The following is a 17,002-nucleotide window of genomic DNA, read 5'->3' on the forward strand; positions in this document are numbered from 1 at the left end:
TAAACGAGTAGAGTACATATGCATAATCATAAACATAGTGTTAGAAATATATGCAAAGTTAATATTGACTCTCAAAGAATTTTTGTTCCTGTGATTTATTTTGATTTGTTTTTAAGGGAGTTTACAAAATGACTTGGATAAGTTAGCATTAATATAGAAGTTCAAAATGAGACAATATAATAAAATAAAATAAAAGCATAAAGACAGTCATTGAAATCTGTGCTTAATTCCTTGAAAGAAGTTTTTTGACTAAATCATTTAATGCTTGTATTACTTGTTGGTTCCTCAAGGAGTAAATAAATGGGTTTATCATAGGGGATATGGAAGTAACTAACAATATGATTCCCTTATTAAGATTCATTTCATCTTTTGTTGTAGGTTTAATATAGATAAAGATAAGGCTGCCATAAGTTATGGAAACCACAATCATGTGAGAGGAACAAGTAGAAAATGCCTTTTGTCTTTGTTTTGCAGAAGGGAATCGAAGGATAGTTTGAATAATACAAGTGTAGGACCATACCACAAACATGAGTGTGACAATGAGTATAAATGCAGCACAAATAATAATTAACTTCTCTATAAAGTTTGTATCTGAGCATGAAATACTTATAATAGCATTAGCATCACAAGCAAAGTGGTCAATGACATTACAATCACAAAATTCTAGTCCCATTACCAAGCTAACAAGTGGAACTAAGATTAGTATTGTAATCACCCAACAGAAGGAGAGAAGTTGTTGACAGAGACGGTGGTTCATGATTGTCATGTAGTGAAGAGGCTTACAGATGGCTACATATCGATCATAGGACATAGTGGCCAAGAGGAAAAATTCTGTCACACCAAAGAGATATGCAAAAAATAATTGACATGCGCAAGCATAAAAGTTAATTGTTCGATCACCTGTTGCTAGACTATATAAGAATTGAGGAATGGCAACAGAAGTGAATAACATTTCTAAGAAGGAAAAATTTTTCAGAAAATAGTACATGGGAGTTTTGAGGCGGGCATCCACTGTTGTGAGAAGGATGATAATTAGGTTTCCTGTAATACTCAGCATGTAGGCAATAAGTAGAAATACAAAAAGCAGAATCTGCATTTGTGGGTCATCAGTCAGTCCCAGAAGAATGAACGTGGTTATTGCTGTGTGATTTCTCATCCCTGGCTTCTGATTTCTAAATCTATGTATAAACCATAAAAATAATAGGAAGAAGAAAAATACCATTCCTTTTAGATGGATTTTGGTTAGAAAAGTTAAGTAATATTTATATTTTTAAAATAGCAAATGCCTACTTTTAAACAATTCATACTCTGATCTTTTAAATTCAATTAGATTACAATCTTAGTTTTATTAATAATGAGCACAAATCTAATTAAAATTATAATGTATATGAGTAATATGAATAAACATATGTACTGTGTAATTAATTAATCAAGATACTCATAAAACTTTTTACTTTCCATTTTATCTATATTTTATTTTTAATTTTGACAGCTAACCTTTAATACTCCATTTGTCTTGATTATTTTTTAATAATTCTCATTAAAATAGCATTAACTTGAAATTTGTGTTATGATTTATATTTAGCCAAAATACATAATTTGAAAAAGAATTCTTTCTTTATAATTCATTAATCAACAATATAACCTATTGTAATTAGATATCTTTTTCTCAGCATTCAAAAATATACTTAAAAAGTCACTTTACATTTAATAAATTAGTGCACATATAACTTTCTGCAGGAGACCTGGCATAAATCCATTAATGTCTATTTTCTTCAGAGAAATTTTTTATACAGAAATATGAATTTCTCTATTTAGTTTTCTTGCCAATATTTCAATTTCTTTTGGGGGCAAGTCAGGCCACACCCGGTGGCGCTCAATGGTTACTCCTGGTTCTGCACTCAGAAATCACTTTTGGCAGACTCTGAGGACCATATGGGATGCTGGGATTTGAACCACCATTCTTCTATATGCAAGGCAAACACCCTACCTCCATGCTATCTCTTCGGCCCCTCAATATTATTAAAAAATTTTTTCATCTCAGGATAAGTGAATGTATTTCTTAAAGACTTTTCCACTACAACTCATTTATAAATGTATGCTAGAGGTGATGGCTGCCTTTGAACCAGTTACACCAGTGCCTTCATCTCAGTTTTGTGGAGTAGATGAACAAAGTGATTGTCCAAACAGAGTGACCTGAGCAGCCCAAACATGAGGGTGTTTGGCTTCTTATTAGTATAGCAATAGCTCACCCCTTGTTCCTGAAAATCTGGGCCACTGTTCACAAATTAATATATAAATTAAGAACAAGGACTAAAATATTTACATATCAGTGATAATAAGGTGATTAATGATTTGAAAATACTTTTAATATATAGCTTGGAAGTTATGACAAACTACTTTTTTAGGCCCTAGAAAGTTTTCTTTCAAAAAAACTTTTTCTTCAATTGACTATACATTTGTAGCCCTCATTGTCTAAACTAGTCTACACTTCTTTTACCCAGGAGATTGTCCCAACATGTGGGTTTATATTAGTGGGAAAATTTCTCAGACACTATCATAATATGATCTTATATTTTTTATTAAATTTTAAAATGTTAATGAGTGTTTATTATTGTAATGGTCCACTTTGTTTCTTTTAAGTAAAACGTATATAGTAAACCAAAAACAGATAAAATGATTCAGTGGGAAACTAAAAATATTAAAAGTTCCTTTTTATTTTTCCGTCTACTTTTGACTAGCTGAAAGAGTAAAAATTTTGTAAAGTTTTGTCAAACCTTCAATATTATCTAGTCTTGGCTGACACTGTTCAATCCCAACCACCATATATGGCCTCTTTAATACAGCCAATAATGATTCCTGAGCACAGTCAGCAATAACGCTAAGCTCCTGGTCCCAAATAAAGATATATATGTATAAATGAATAAATACTTAATATATATGACTAGATGATAATTTTATTGTTAAAGGTAGTAATTTTATATGACCCTATCTTTGACTTGTCTCCTCTACACTACAATATTCAGGATTTTTGTTTGTTTGTTTGTTTGTTTTGGCCACATCAGGAAGCACTCAGGGGTTATTCCTGGCTCTCACTCAGATCACTCCTGGCTCCGAGGACCATATGGGATGGTGCGGAACAAACCCACATTCGTCCTGGGTCAGCTGCATGCAAGGCCAACACCCTACTGCTCCCACTCCGGCCCTTCAGGATTTTTTAATATTACATATATATTCTTCTGTTTTTATTTATGTATTTTATTTATCTGTTTTAGGTTTCCTTTTCCATAGTACCCTTTATGATATTTGTACTCACAGAATTCCACAGCTACTTTTCTTCTCTACTTATCTATATGTACTTAATAAATATTCACAAAAATAATAAATTCAATTTTGTGTTTAGAATGTATAGCTCAACAATATTGTGACAAATAAGCACCTGTATGTTTAATTAAATTAGATGTAAATTAGATGGAATTATACTTCTCACTCTTGCTTGTTAGACTAAGATCCAATTCCAAATCCAACATCTATTGCTCTATATTCACAATTGAGAATAATCTATATTACATCTTTATTTATCTCTACCTTGAATTTTTAAAATAAGTGTTATTTTATATTTTCTTTGTTGTTTTTATTGTTAATTTTGGATATTTATTTATTTTTTTCTACTGGGGGTAAATTATCAAATTTGGTGACACTGTGTTAAAGAGAGTATACTATATTATAAAAACTATATATGCCTGAACTAACTTCTTAGAAAAACTTACATCCATTCATGTATTTTCTTCCTCCGAATTCCATGCAATATTTTATTCCATTGGATGCTGACAATTATGGTTTCTTCCTCAGGTTTACTTCTAAGTTCTCCATAGTTGTCTTTATGAATCATCTTCATGACATTTTAAGCACCTTTCAAATATTTATCACATCCTTATATTGTGGCAACAAAATTTTATTTAATATTTACCTTGCTTTTTGTATATCTGTAAAATAGCATTATCAGGGGAAAAAGTTAAGTATAGTTATTAACTTATTTTTATATAATTATTAACTTATATGAAACTATGTTGTCTATAAGTTTTTATTTTGAAAATATTTGTGGAGCTATACGAGGAAGTTCTCAGGGTTTATTTTTTGGCTCAGTGCTCAGGGATTATTCTCGGCGGTGCTCAGGAGAACATAAGGACTGAAAATGGATCAGGGTTGCTTTGTAGATGCAAGCACCTTAACTTTTATGAACCTAAAATCTATTGTTTGTTAGGCAGATTTGAAGTGGAAATTTCTATTACTTTACTTATTTGACAAATTTCTAATTCCCTTATTAAATTTAATAAAAATATTCAAGAGGTTATTAGTAATTATATCAAAACTTGACAAGTGAGGTCAAACAGATAGTACTAGTCACTTGATTTATAGGCAGTGAATTTTGATAGCTCTGATATCTTATGAGCACTGGATGGAGCAATTCCCAGCATGGTGTAGTAATATATATATCACCTTTAATATTTTCACAAATTGAACAGGGATAAAAGACAAAAAACTTGACTGGATACTCCAAAGCTGTGTGTTTTTGTGCCTACATACATTATGCATGATGGTCATTTATACCTTTTAAATGCAGAAAAACCATAGGAAAAAATGTACTCTGTCTAATGACCTTATTTAGTTTTCTAAAAATAAAATCAGAAGCAATTTCTAGCACTTCAGATGTTATTCATTCTCCCATACATTTTATATAGAAAAGAATTTGAGCTACTTATTACTGAATTTATTTCTATATTATAAAATTTAAAATCCTAGTTCAAAATCACATTTAGACTTAAAATATCACAAAAATAATCTCTGTGAAAAATAGATAAAAAATAATACTAACAAATGTGTCTTCCCAATGACATATTGAGATTAATTAGTTACCTTCAGCAATTGCACAACATGTTTGAAGAAATGTGATATTTGATGACAAAGATCTCATTCTCAGACAATAAGATATATCTTTATCAAAGATAAGGGATATGAAGAATTTTAGAGTTTAGAGTTTCTAAAAGATTATCTGCATCATAGATCTATATTAAATTCTATTTATATATTGCCAAGTCAAAAAGGCCAAATTGAATTACTGCATGGGTTCCCTTTGCATATATTTAATAATATTGGAAAAATAGTAGATTCTTAAACATATAAAATTTAAAAAATCTCATAGATTTTCCCGTTTTGGAAAGAGGTAAAGAATTAGAATTTATCTATGTGTGTACTCGCACAAAATGAATATATTTAGAATTTCTGGAATAGGATTTCCTTTGCTGGGCCTTCAATTCTTTATATCCTTGTTCTACATATACTCCTTAATTACGTTATTACCCTCTTAAATTGATGTTAGGTATCAAATGGGTTTATATTTTTCACTAGAATCTGTGTTCTACTTTTATATAGTATAGAAATATATTATATAATCTACTTTAAGATAGTAAGTATTTATCATTAAAACAGATTTAATTTGTTATAGATATGATCACAAAGCTCAGCATTTTTTGTTTTTCTAAAAAAAATATTTTCTAAATTTTCTAAAAACATGAATATACTTACATGCCTTTAAAAAGTTTCCAAATAATGTCTTGTCCATGTCTACTTTTGGCAATTTCCTCAATTAATCATTTCCAAAACTTTTAAGTTTGACTGAGATAATACACAGAATTATGGCCTATAGTAAGTTAAACCTTCTATTCCTAATTATGTTGCATCGTTGTATTTTTTCCATAAACTCTTCCTATTTTCTCTCTGTTACTCTAAAACAGAAGTTAATGAAATTGAATACTAAGCAAAAGCCAATGTGATCACTGAGTTCTTTTTTTCGCATTTCCTATAAAACGGGAATTTTGAAGACTGAAAATTTCTGTTTCTATTATTTATTAAATTATTACTAATTTAGATGATTTGAGGCATATGCTTCTGATTTGCTTATCAACTTATACTGTAAATACTGATTTAATACTGAAGTATAAATGCTGCCATTTATGATTCTGAATAAGAATAAAAAGATACATATTTTTTCTTCATGCTGATACATAAATGGATCTACACTAGTATCATTATTAGTATATTTTAATTTTTTAATATATGTACTTTATATAATATAACAAAACAGAAAATTTTTGCTTTTATAATATATGGATAATGAAGATATTTTTCTATCAAGACAGTAACAATTGATAGCACTGAATTTCAACACAAAATTTATCCATGATGCCAAAAAGGAAAAAATGATCTCTAAATCTACAATTGAAGTAAAGCTATCCTAACAATCAGCAGATCTTTAATTTCCTGGTATATTAAGCAACTTAAAGAGTTTGTTAATGTACTCCCCTTAGAATTGATCCTTCTAAAAAATTAAATTCTTATGCACTCAGTTATTTCACTGTCTTAGGTTCTGTATCACTTACGATCATTTTGTCACTAATACCTTCATGATATTCAGATTTTAGTGGATATTGATAAAGTATATAAATTCATGCACTGTATTTTCTACACAATGTATTTCTATTAATATTTGCATTTAATTATTAGTAATTTATTTTAATATGAATATTGCAGTTAATTTTTATTTTTCTTAATATAGTAGACTATGCCTGATTATAAATTGACTGTGATTGGTAAAATTTATATTCTGTATATCACAAGTGCATATCCATCAAATTGTTCTCTTTCGTGATTTTATTTTACCTTCATTTAACTTGCTTCAATCTGTACATGATCTTTATAAATATATCCATTAAAATAAAAAAGAGTAATCAGGAGAGATAGCATGGAGGTAAGGTATTTGCCTTTCATGCAGGAGGTCATCGGTTCGAATCCCAGCGCCCCATATGGTCCCCTGTGCCTGCCAGGAGCAGTTTCTGAGCCTGGAGCCAGAAATAACCCCTGAGCACTGCCGGGTGTGACCCAAAAACCACACACACAAAAAAAAAATCATTAGAAATACCTGTAAAACACTTGCTGGCTACATTGGATCACATGATACTTTAAACTTCTGGCATAAAATAAGAGCAAAATAGTATCATATTTTCTGAAGACTTTATGATTTATTATTGCAATTTTATTTTCATGTCAAAATATAATAGAATTCAGACTAAGAAAATGGAATTTGAATAAAGAAATAAACAGAAACAATATATATGTATACTTACACTTATGTCAGATAATACAACTTTTAGTTAAATATATAATACTGATATTTCCAATAACTGTTGAGACACACAATCACTCTGAAGATTTAGTTTCATTTAAACCTATTGTAAATTTTCTGATAATTTAGTATCTAAATAAACATGTTTCTTTTAAAATCTGATAAATATAAGTTGATTTCTAAGGAATAAGAAACATATAATTTGATATCTCTGAACAGAGATATGACTTGAAACAATAAAATAATACGAAAGTTTTATTCTCGCAGCCTTTTATGAATGTATTGGGCTCTCTGTGGATAAACTAATGGTCCTTTGTGGCTAAAGTTTAACATTACTAATGAAACTAACAGCTGAAATTAGGTGTTATTGGTAGTCATATCTATGGGGACAAAAGTAATAACTTAACTGAGAGTTTGCTGATGTAAAGACACAATTCTGGAAAATCTTAAAGTCAGATAAAAATTTTTTTAGAAATGACCAAAGAGGCATTTCAGCAGGTAGAGCAATTGTGTTGCATGCATGCTATCTAGGATCTGTTTCCAGAATACCAATAATCCACCAAGTACCATCAAAAGTAATATCCAAGTTTATGCCAGAGTAAAACTTGAATACCACAGGATGTAGTGTCCTAACCTCACCCCCAAAGAGTATGAAGAAAAAGAATCTGTTTTCATAAGAAAATATATATAAACATACTACATATATTTAACATGAAAATATGCTTTGCATTTTATATACAAATAAATATATGTCATGGATGAATATTTAGGAAGAGAATGCATGTGTTTTTGTAAGGGAGATATATATTTAACATAAAAATATACTTTGAATTTTTTATAAAAATAAATATATAGTGGGGCCGGTGGTGCTAGAAATAAGACATCTGCCGTGCAAGAGCTAGCCTAGGAAAGACCAATTCCGCAGAGTCTCATATGGTCCCCCCAAGCCAGGAGCGATTTCTGAGCTCAGAGCTAGGAGTAACTCATGAATGTCAAATGGGTGTGGCTATATATATATATATATATATATATATATATATCAAAACTGACTGCATTGTTTGTGTACATTAAAGGAAATGTAGATGTTAGAAAAATTGTAACTATTATTCTGCATATATTCTATGGACAAATGTACTCTAGAAAGACAAAGTGCTCAAATATTTAAGTTAATTCAGTAAAGAGACTGTTTTTATATGCTGTCACTCAAATATTATTTAAGTAAATACACAATGAATATGATTTGTGTGTACATATATTTATATGTGTATTTTACTACAGAAACTCTGAGGTAGCACTAATTTAAAGATTATCTGGGTTAAAGTAAGTACACAGAAACAGTTTAAAAACTAATATAATTTGACATTTTATAATATAATAATTTTTGTCATTTATTATAAAATAATCATAATTAATCTAAGCTGTTAGTACATTCTTAAGAGACTAATATCAATTATATTCTTTTCTGCATTTAAAAAGTAAGAGGTCAGAGTCATAGTGCAGAATATAGGCCTTTTTTCTCACATGGGATCACTTGGGATCAATACTCATCATCCCATATGGTCTTCAGGAGTTATGCTTCCTTTTGTCTCAGTGCATAGCAAGGAAAACCCTGAGCATTATCTGAAGGGAACCCAAAATAAAAAATAATAAAAATAAAGTAAATATTAATAATATGCAACACATTATGTAAAATTGTGATTTTTTATAAATGAAAACTAATGATTATTGTGGAAATTAAATTTTTCAGTAAAATGTGGTTTCCCTTTAGATCCATCAGTTAAAACACTTTTATAGATAGTAATCTCAATAAAAGGGCACATAATTTATGAAAGCTGAGAAGTAAAATATTCAATGAGAAGTTATCATGATATGAAGCTCACCACAAAGAGTGGTGAGTGCAGTTAGAGAAAGAACTACACCAATAACTGCCATGACTATGTTAATGAGTGAGAGAAGTAGAATGCCTGTCTCGAATACAGGCAGAGGATGTGGGAGGAGGGAATTGGGGGGCATTGGTGGTGGGAATGTTGTACTAGTGAAAGGGGGGGTGTTCTCTTTATGACTGAAACCCAACTACAATCATGTTTGAAACCATGGTGTTTAAATAAAGATATCATTTTTTAAAAAGAGAGGTTGTCTATTCAGACTGTATAGTTATAGTTATTTTTTAATTAAAACATTGTGGTTTCCAAAGGTACCCTTATCAACCATGAGTTTCATAATACAATGTTCCCGCACTGATCCCATACCAGTGTCAACATCCATTTACCATTGCTCCCTGGTTCCTTCCATTACACACTTCCCAATTCAACCATCTTGACAAGCACCTTGTTAAGTTAGGTTGTTAAAGTTTAAGTTTTATCATTTCAATATATTGATTCTGTAATTTGAATACAGATATAATTTTACTTTTTTTTTCCATTTAGAACCCTTTGATTTAGTTTCTTTCCTGGTTTTGGTTGTTAGGCTATCTAATATAATGTTAAATAAGAGTGAAAACAATGGATATCCTGGTCTGGTGCCTGATCTCAGAAGAATAACATTGGTATTTTATACACAACTGTTACTATCTTGATGAAAGTTCTTTCAGCCCAATTTCATAGAGAATTTTTATCATGGATGAGTGTTAGATATTGTGAAAAGCTTTCTCTGCATTAATTGAACTATATAATTTTTATATTTCCTTTTATTGATTTATTTGGTTGCTATATTATGTTAGTTGAGTTGTATATAGTAATCCCTTTCTGTATCTCTAGGATATACACCTTTGTTTATGGTTTTTTTTTTTTTTGGTTGTGTTGTATTGCTTGATGGCTTTTGTTTGTTGAGATTTTTTAAATATTTTTCTTGAGATTTTTATTTGTTGAGATTTTGTTGAAAAATTTTATATTTTTATATCAGTTAAATAAGAAGATTGGTGTGAATTTTTCTTTCCTCATTGTATCTCTGTGAGATTTGGGTATCACTATAATTTTAGCTTTCCTTCAGATGTCATGATGATTTCCTATTTCCTAGATATTTTGGAGAAGCTTAAGGATCAGTGTCAGTAAATCTTTTTTGACAGTCTTATAAGAACCTTAGTAAGTCCATATGGGCTAGCACTTCTAATCTAGGGATATTATTATTTACTGTTTCAAGTACCTTGCTTGAACTTGGGCTGTTCAGTTTTTCTGTGCCCTAATCGTTCACTTTTGTAATATTACATGTTTCTAGAAATTTGTCCAATTCTACTAGCTCTCTAGCTTAAGAGAATAGACATGTTAGCTCTTATAATGTCTTTTCTAGTGGTTCTGTTATTATTTCCCCTTTCATTACTGACCCTATTTATCTGAGCACCATCTGTATTTTTACCTAATGAATGAGACAATAGTTCATCTATCAAGTTTATTACTTAAAAGTAGCATCTCATTTTATCAATTATTTGTATCACTTTCTGTGTTGCATATTGTTGATTTTTGTTCTGGGTTCCATTGTTTATTTTTTTTTCTTTTTTTTTTATCCTAAATTGTAGTGCATCTTTTATACTTTTTCTTTTTTTTTTTTTAACACCACCCATCACCAGTGCAACATTCCCATCACCAATGTCCCAAGTCTCCCTCCTCCCCACCCGACCCCCGCCTGTACTCTAAACAGGTTCTCAATTTCCCTCATACATTCTCATTATTAGGACAGTTCAAAATGTAGTTATTTATCCAACTAAACTCATCACTCTTTGTGATGAGCTTCCTGAGGTGAGCTGGAACTTCCAGCTCTTTTCTATTTTGTGTCTGAAAGTTATTATTGCAAGAATGTCTTTCATTTTTCTTAAAACCCATAAATGTGTGAGACCATTCTGCGTTTTTCTCTCTCTCTCTGACTTATTTCACTCAGCATAATAGATTCCGTGAACATCCATGTATAGGAAAATTTCATGACTTCATCTCTCCTGACAGCTGCATAATATTCCATTGTGTATATGTACCACAGTTTCTTTAGCCATTCGTCTGTTGAAGGGCATCTTGGTTGTTTCCAGAGTCTTGCTATGGTAAATAGTGCTGCAATGAATATAGGTGTAAGGAAGGGGTGTTTGTATTGTATTTTTGTGTTCCTAGGGTATATTCCTAGGAGTGGTATAGCTGGATTGTATGGGAGCTCGATTTCCAGTTTTTGGAGGAATCTCCATATCGCTTTCCATAAAGGTTGAACTAGACGGCATTCCCACCAGCAGTGGATAAGAGTTCCTTTCTCCCCACATCCCCGCCAACACTGTTTATTCTCATTCTTTGTGATGTGTGCCATTCTCTGTGGTGTGAGGTGGTATCTCATCGTTGCTTTGATTTGCATCTCCCTGATGATTAGTGATGTGGAGCACTTTTTCATGTGTCTTTTGGCCATCTGTATTTCTTCTTTGTCAAAGTGTCTGTTCATTTCTTCTCCCCATTTTTTGATGGCATTAGATGTTTTTTTCTTGTAAAGTTCTGTCAGTGCCTTGTATATTTTGGAGATTAGCCCCTTATCTGATGGGTATTGGGTGAATAGTTTCTCCCACTCAGTGGGTGGCTCTTGTATCTTGGGCACTATTTCCTTTGAGGTGCAGAAGCTTCTCAGCTTAATATATTCCCATCTGTTAATTTCTGCTTTCACTTGCTTGGAGAGTGCAGTTTCTTCCTTGAAGATGCCTTTAGCCTCAATGTCCTGGAGTGTTTTACCTACGTATTGTTCTATATATCTTATGGTTTTGGGGCTGATATCGAGGTCTTTAATCCATTTGGATTTTACCTTCGTACATGATGTTAGCTGGGGGTCTAAGTTCAATTTTTTGCAAGTGGCTACCCAGTTTTGCCAACACCACTTGTTGAAGAGGCTTTCTTTGTTCCATTTAGGATTTTTTTGCTCCTTTATCAAAAATTAGATGATTGTATGTCTGGGGAACATTCTCTGAGTATTCAAGCTTATTACACTGATCTGAGGGCCTGTCTTTATTCCAATACCATGCTGTTTTGATAACTATTGCTTTGTAGTAAAGTTTAAAGTTGGGGAAAGTAATTCCTCCCATAATCTTTTTCCCAATGATTGCTTTAGCTATTCGAGGGTGTTTATTGTTCCAAATAAATTTCAAAAGTGCCTGGTCCACTTCTTTGAAGAATGTCATGGGTATCTTTTGGGGGATCGCATTAAATCTGTACAGTGCTTTGGGGAGTATTGCCATTTTAATGATGTTAATCCTGCCAATCCATGAGCAGGGTATATGCTTCCATTTTCGCGTGTCCTCTCTTATTTCTTGGAGCAGAGTTTTATAGTTTTCCTTGTATAGGTCCTTCACATTTTTAGTCAAGTTGATTCCAAGATATTTGAGTTTGTGTGACACTATAGTGAATGGAGTTGTTTTCTTAATGTCCATTTCTTCCTTATTAGTATTGGTGTATAGGAAGGCCATTGATTTTTGTGTGTTAATTTTGTAGCCTGCCACCTTGCTATATGAGTCTATTGTTTCTAGAAGCTTTTTGGTAGAGTCTTTGGGGTTTTCTAAGTAGAGTATCATGTCATCTGCAAACAGTGAGAGCTTGACTTCTTCCTTTCCTATCTGGATTCCCTTGATATCCTTTTCTTGCCTAATCGCTATAGCGAGTACTTCCAGTGCTATGTTGAATAGGAGTGGTGAGAGAGGACAGCCTTGTCTTGTGCCAGAATTTAGAGGAAAGGCTTTCAGTTTTTCTCCATTGAGGACAATATTTGCCTCTGGCTTGTGATAGATGGCCTTAACTATATTGAGAAAGGTTCCCTCCATTCCCATCTTGCTGAGAGTTTTGATCAAGAATGGGTGTTGGACCTTGTCAAATGCTTTCTCTGCGTCGATTGATATGATCATGTGATTTTTATTTTTCTTGCTGTTGATGTTGTGTATTATGTTGATAGATTTACGGATGTTAAACCAGCCTTGCATTCCTGGAATGAAACTTACTTGATCGTAGTGGATGATCTTCTTAATGAGGCATTGAATCCTATTTGCCAGGATTTTGTTGAAGATCTTTGCATCTGCATTCATCAGCGATATTGGTCTGTAATTTTCTTTTTTTGTAGCATCTCTGTCTGGTTTAGGTATCAAGGTTATGTTGGCTTCATAAAAGCTATTTGGAAGTTTTCCTGTTTTTTCAATTTCATGAAAGAGTCTTGCCAGGATTGGTAGTAGTTCCTCTTGAAAGGTTTGAAAGAATTCATTAGTAAATCCATCTGGGCCTGGGCTTTTGTTTTTGGGCAGACATTTGATTACTTTCTTAATTTCCTCAATAGTAATGGGTGTGTTTAGATATGCTACATCCTCTTCATTCAATTGTGGAAGATTATAAGATTCCAAAAATTTATCCATTTCTTCCAGGTTTTCCTTTTTAGTGGCATAGAGTTTCTCAAAGTAGTTTCTGATTACCCTTTGAATCTCTACCATATCAGTAGTGATCTCTCCTTTTTCATTCCTAATACGAGTTATCAAGTTTCTCTCTCTTTCTTTCTTTGTTAGTTTTGCCAGTGGTCTATCAATCTTGTTTATTTTTTCAAAGAACCAACTTCTGCTTTCGTTGATCTTTTGGATGGTTTTTCTGGTTTCCACTTCATTGATTTCTGCTCTCAGCTTTGTTATTTCCTTCTGCCTCCCTATTTTTGGATCCTTTTGTTGAGCACTTTCTAATTCTATGAGCTGCATCATTAAGCTATTCAGGTATGCCCCTTCTTCTTTCCTGATGTGTGCTTGCAAAGCTATAAATTTTCCTCTCAGTACTGCTTTTGCTGTGTCCCATAGGTTCTGATAAATTGTGTCTCCATTGTCATTTGTTTTCAGGAAGGTTTTGATTTCCTCTTTGATTTCATCTCGGACCCACTGATTATTCAGTATGAGGCTATTTAACTTCCAGGTGTTAAAATTTTTCTTCTGTGTCCCTTTGTAGTTTATATATAATTTAAGGGCTTTGTGGTCAGCAAAGGCAGCCTGCAAAATTTCTATCCTCTTGATATTATGGAGATATGTTTTGTGTGCTAACATGTAGTCTATCCTAGAGAATGTCCCATGTACATTAGAGAAAAATGTGTATCCAGGCTTCTGGGGGTGGAGTGTCCTGTATATATCTACTATGCCTCTTACTTCCATTTCTCTCCTCAGGTCTAGTATATTCTTGTTGGGTTTCAGTCTGGTTGACCTGTCTAGTGTTGACAATGCCGTGTTGAGGTCTCCCACAATTATTGTGTTGTTATTGATATTATTTTTCAGATTTGTCAACAGTTGTATTAAATATTTTGCTGGCCCCTCATTCGGTGCATATATGTTTAGGAGGGTGATTTCTTCCTGCTGTACATATCCCTTGATTAATACAAAATGTCCATCTTTGTCCCTTACTACTTTCCTAAGTATAAAGTTTGCATCATCTGATATTAATATGGCCACTCCTGCTTTTTTTTGGGTGTTGTTTGCTTGGATGATTTTCCTCCAGCCTTTTATTTTGAGTCTATGTTTGTTCTGACTATTCAGGTGCGTTTCTTGTAGGCAGCAGAAGGTTGGATTGAGTTTTTTGATCCATTTAGCCACTCTGTGTCTCTTAACTGGTGCATTTAGTCCATTGACATTGAGAGAAAGAATTGTCCTGGGAGTTAGTGCCATCTTTATATTAAAGTTTGGTGTGTCTGTTGGTAAGCCTTGTCTTAAAGTATGCCGTTCAGTTTTTCTTTTAAGAATGGTTTTGAGTCTGTGAAGTTTTTGAGCTGTTGTTTGTCTGTGAAACTATGTATTGTTCCTTCAAACCTAAAAGTGAGTTTTGCTGGGTGCAGTATTCTAGGCGAAGCATTTATTTCATTGAGTTTTGTCACTATGTCCCACCACTGCCTTCTGGCCTTGAGTGTTTCTGGTGACAGGTCTGCAGTAAATCTCAAGGATGTTCCCTTAAATGTAATTTCTCTTTTTGATCTTGCTGCTTTCAGAATTCTGTGTCTATCTATGGGATTCGTCATTGTGACTAGGATGTGTCTTGGGGTGTTTTTTCTGGGGTCTCTTTTAGTTGGCACTCTTCGGGCATGCAGGATTTGATCACATGTATTCATTATCTCTGGTAGTTTCTCTTTAATGATGTTCTTGACTGTTGATTCTTCCCGGAGATTTTCTTCCTGAGTCTCTGGGACTCCAATGATTCTTAAGTTGTTTCTGTTGAGCTTATCATAGACTTCTATTTTCATCTGTTCCCATTCTTTGAGTAATTTTTCCATTGTTTGATCATTTGCTTTGAGGCTTTTTTCCAATTTCTTCTGCTGTATGTAATTGTTATGTATCTCATCTTCCAGTGTACTGATTCTATCCTCAGCTGCTGTTAACCTGTGGGAAATCTCAAACATGTTTTTCTTCAATTCATCTACTGAGTTTCTCAGACCTGTTATTTGATCTGAAATTTCCGTTTGGAGTTTTCTCATTTCTATCTTCATATTCTCCTGATTCTTTTTAGTTTTCTCTTCTATACTTTGTTTGAGTTCTTTGAACATGTTCCATATTGCAACTCTAAACTCCTTATCTGAGAGACTGACTAGGTGGTTGATCATGTTCAAGTCATCAGAGTTGCCATCTTCATTCTCTATGTCTGGCACTGGCCCATGTTGTTTCCCCATTGTCACACTAGTACTGCGTGTTTTTCTACGTGTTGTGATTGTATTCATTGGCTAAATGCTGTGCACCGTCGCGAAGGGGAGCGGAGCAACCGTGCTCCTCTGGCTTCTCCCTTTCTGGGCGTGTCGACTCACCTCCACGGAAGGCTCACAGGAAGGCAGGCTGGCAGATGGGCCGCACCCAGGATGAAATCAGGCCAAAAATGCAGGACAGCAGAGTAGAGAGGCAGAAGGGTGCTGGCATCTGAGATCCAGCGAAGTTCAGTGGCTCCTCCCTTTCTGGGCGTGTCGACTCACCTCCACGGAAGGCTCACGGGAAGGCAGACTCCCTGGATAGTTCACAGGAAGGCAGGCTGGCTGATGAGCCACACCAAGGGTGAAATCAGGCCGAAAATGCAGGACAGCAGAGTAGAGAGGCAGAAGGGTGCTGGCATCTGAGATCCAGCGAAGTTCAGTGGCTCCTCCCTTTCTGAGCGTGTCGACTCACCTCCACGGAAGGCTCACGGGAAGGCAGACTCCCCAGAAAGCTCACAGGAAAGCCCCATTGTTTATTTTTCTTCTACTACTCTTTGAATTCAAATGGTGTTGGTGCTTAATTGATTTAATCTGCATTTAGGTTGTTGATATCATTTCTCCTTTCCTTATGTAAGCCCACATTTTACGAATTTTCCCTTAAGTACAGTTTTTACAGTGTCTCACTGATTTGGGGTATTATATTTTGGTATTTTATTTTTTCCTTTATTATAAAATTTTTATATAAAATTTAATTTATTTAGTGAAATTTTAATTTCTTCCTTGATTTGATTCAACTGTTGTTAGCATGTTGTTGACTCTCCAGTTGTTAGAATTTCTGCACATTTTTTTTGTATGGTGGATATCTATATCCATGGCATTTTAATCTGATAGGATTCTTGATATGATTCTTATGATTGTGGATTAAACTAAGCTAGACTTATATCCTAAAATGTAATTGATTATGTTACATTTTTCATATGTGCTAGAGAAGAATACATATTCAGCCTTTTGAGGATGAAAAGACCTATATAAATTTATTAAATAATACTTCTAGTTTCAAATTTAGGGTTCTTGTTTCTTTATGGCTACTCTGTCTACCCATGAAAGACAGTGGTAAGTTGAAATATTACATCACTATGATGTTTTATTCTTCATATTTCTCTATGTTTGTGAGCAAAAGGCTTAAAGATT

At 33.2% G+C, this 17,002-nt stretch overlaps 1 protein-coding gene across 1 annotated transcript; it reads right to left on the reverse strand.

Annotated features, from left to right (window-relative positions):
• Positions 1 to 223: 223 nt before the first annotated feature.
• LOC126023012 (olfactory receptor 6C2-like) lies at positions 224 to 1,156 on the reverse strand. The gene has a single exon (XM_049784054.1). The coding sequence runs from the start codon at positions 1,154 to 1,156 to the stop codon at positions 224 to 226; it is 933 nt and encodes a 310-aa protein (XP_049640011.1).
• Between the last annotated feature and the right edge of the window lie 15,846 nt (positions 1,157 to 17,002).

Source organism: Suncus etruscus, chromosome 11, assembly GCF_024139225.1.
Source record: "Suncus etruscus isolate mSunEtr1 chromosome 11, mSunEtr1.pri.cur, whole genome shotgun sequence".
NCBI lineage: Eukaryota > Metazoa > Chordata > Mammalia > Eulipotyphla > Soricidae > Suncus > Suncus etruscus.

Excerpts from the sequence above, each read along its gene's own strand:
- LOC126023012 (XM_049784054.1), bottom strand. The coding sequence starts at position 1,156 with ATGAGAAATCACACAGCAATAACCACGTTCATTCTTCTGGGACTGACT.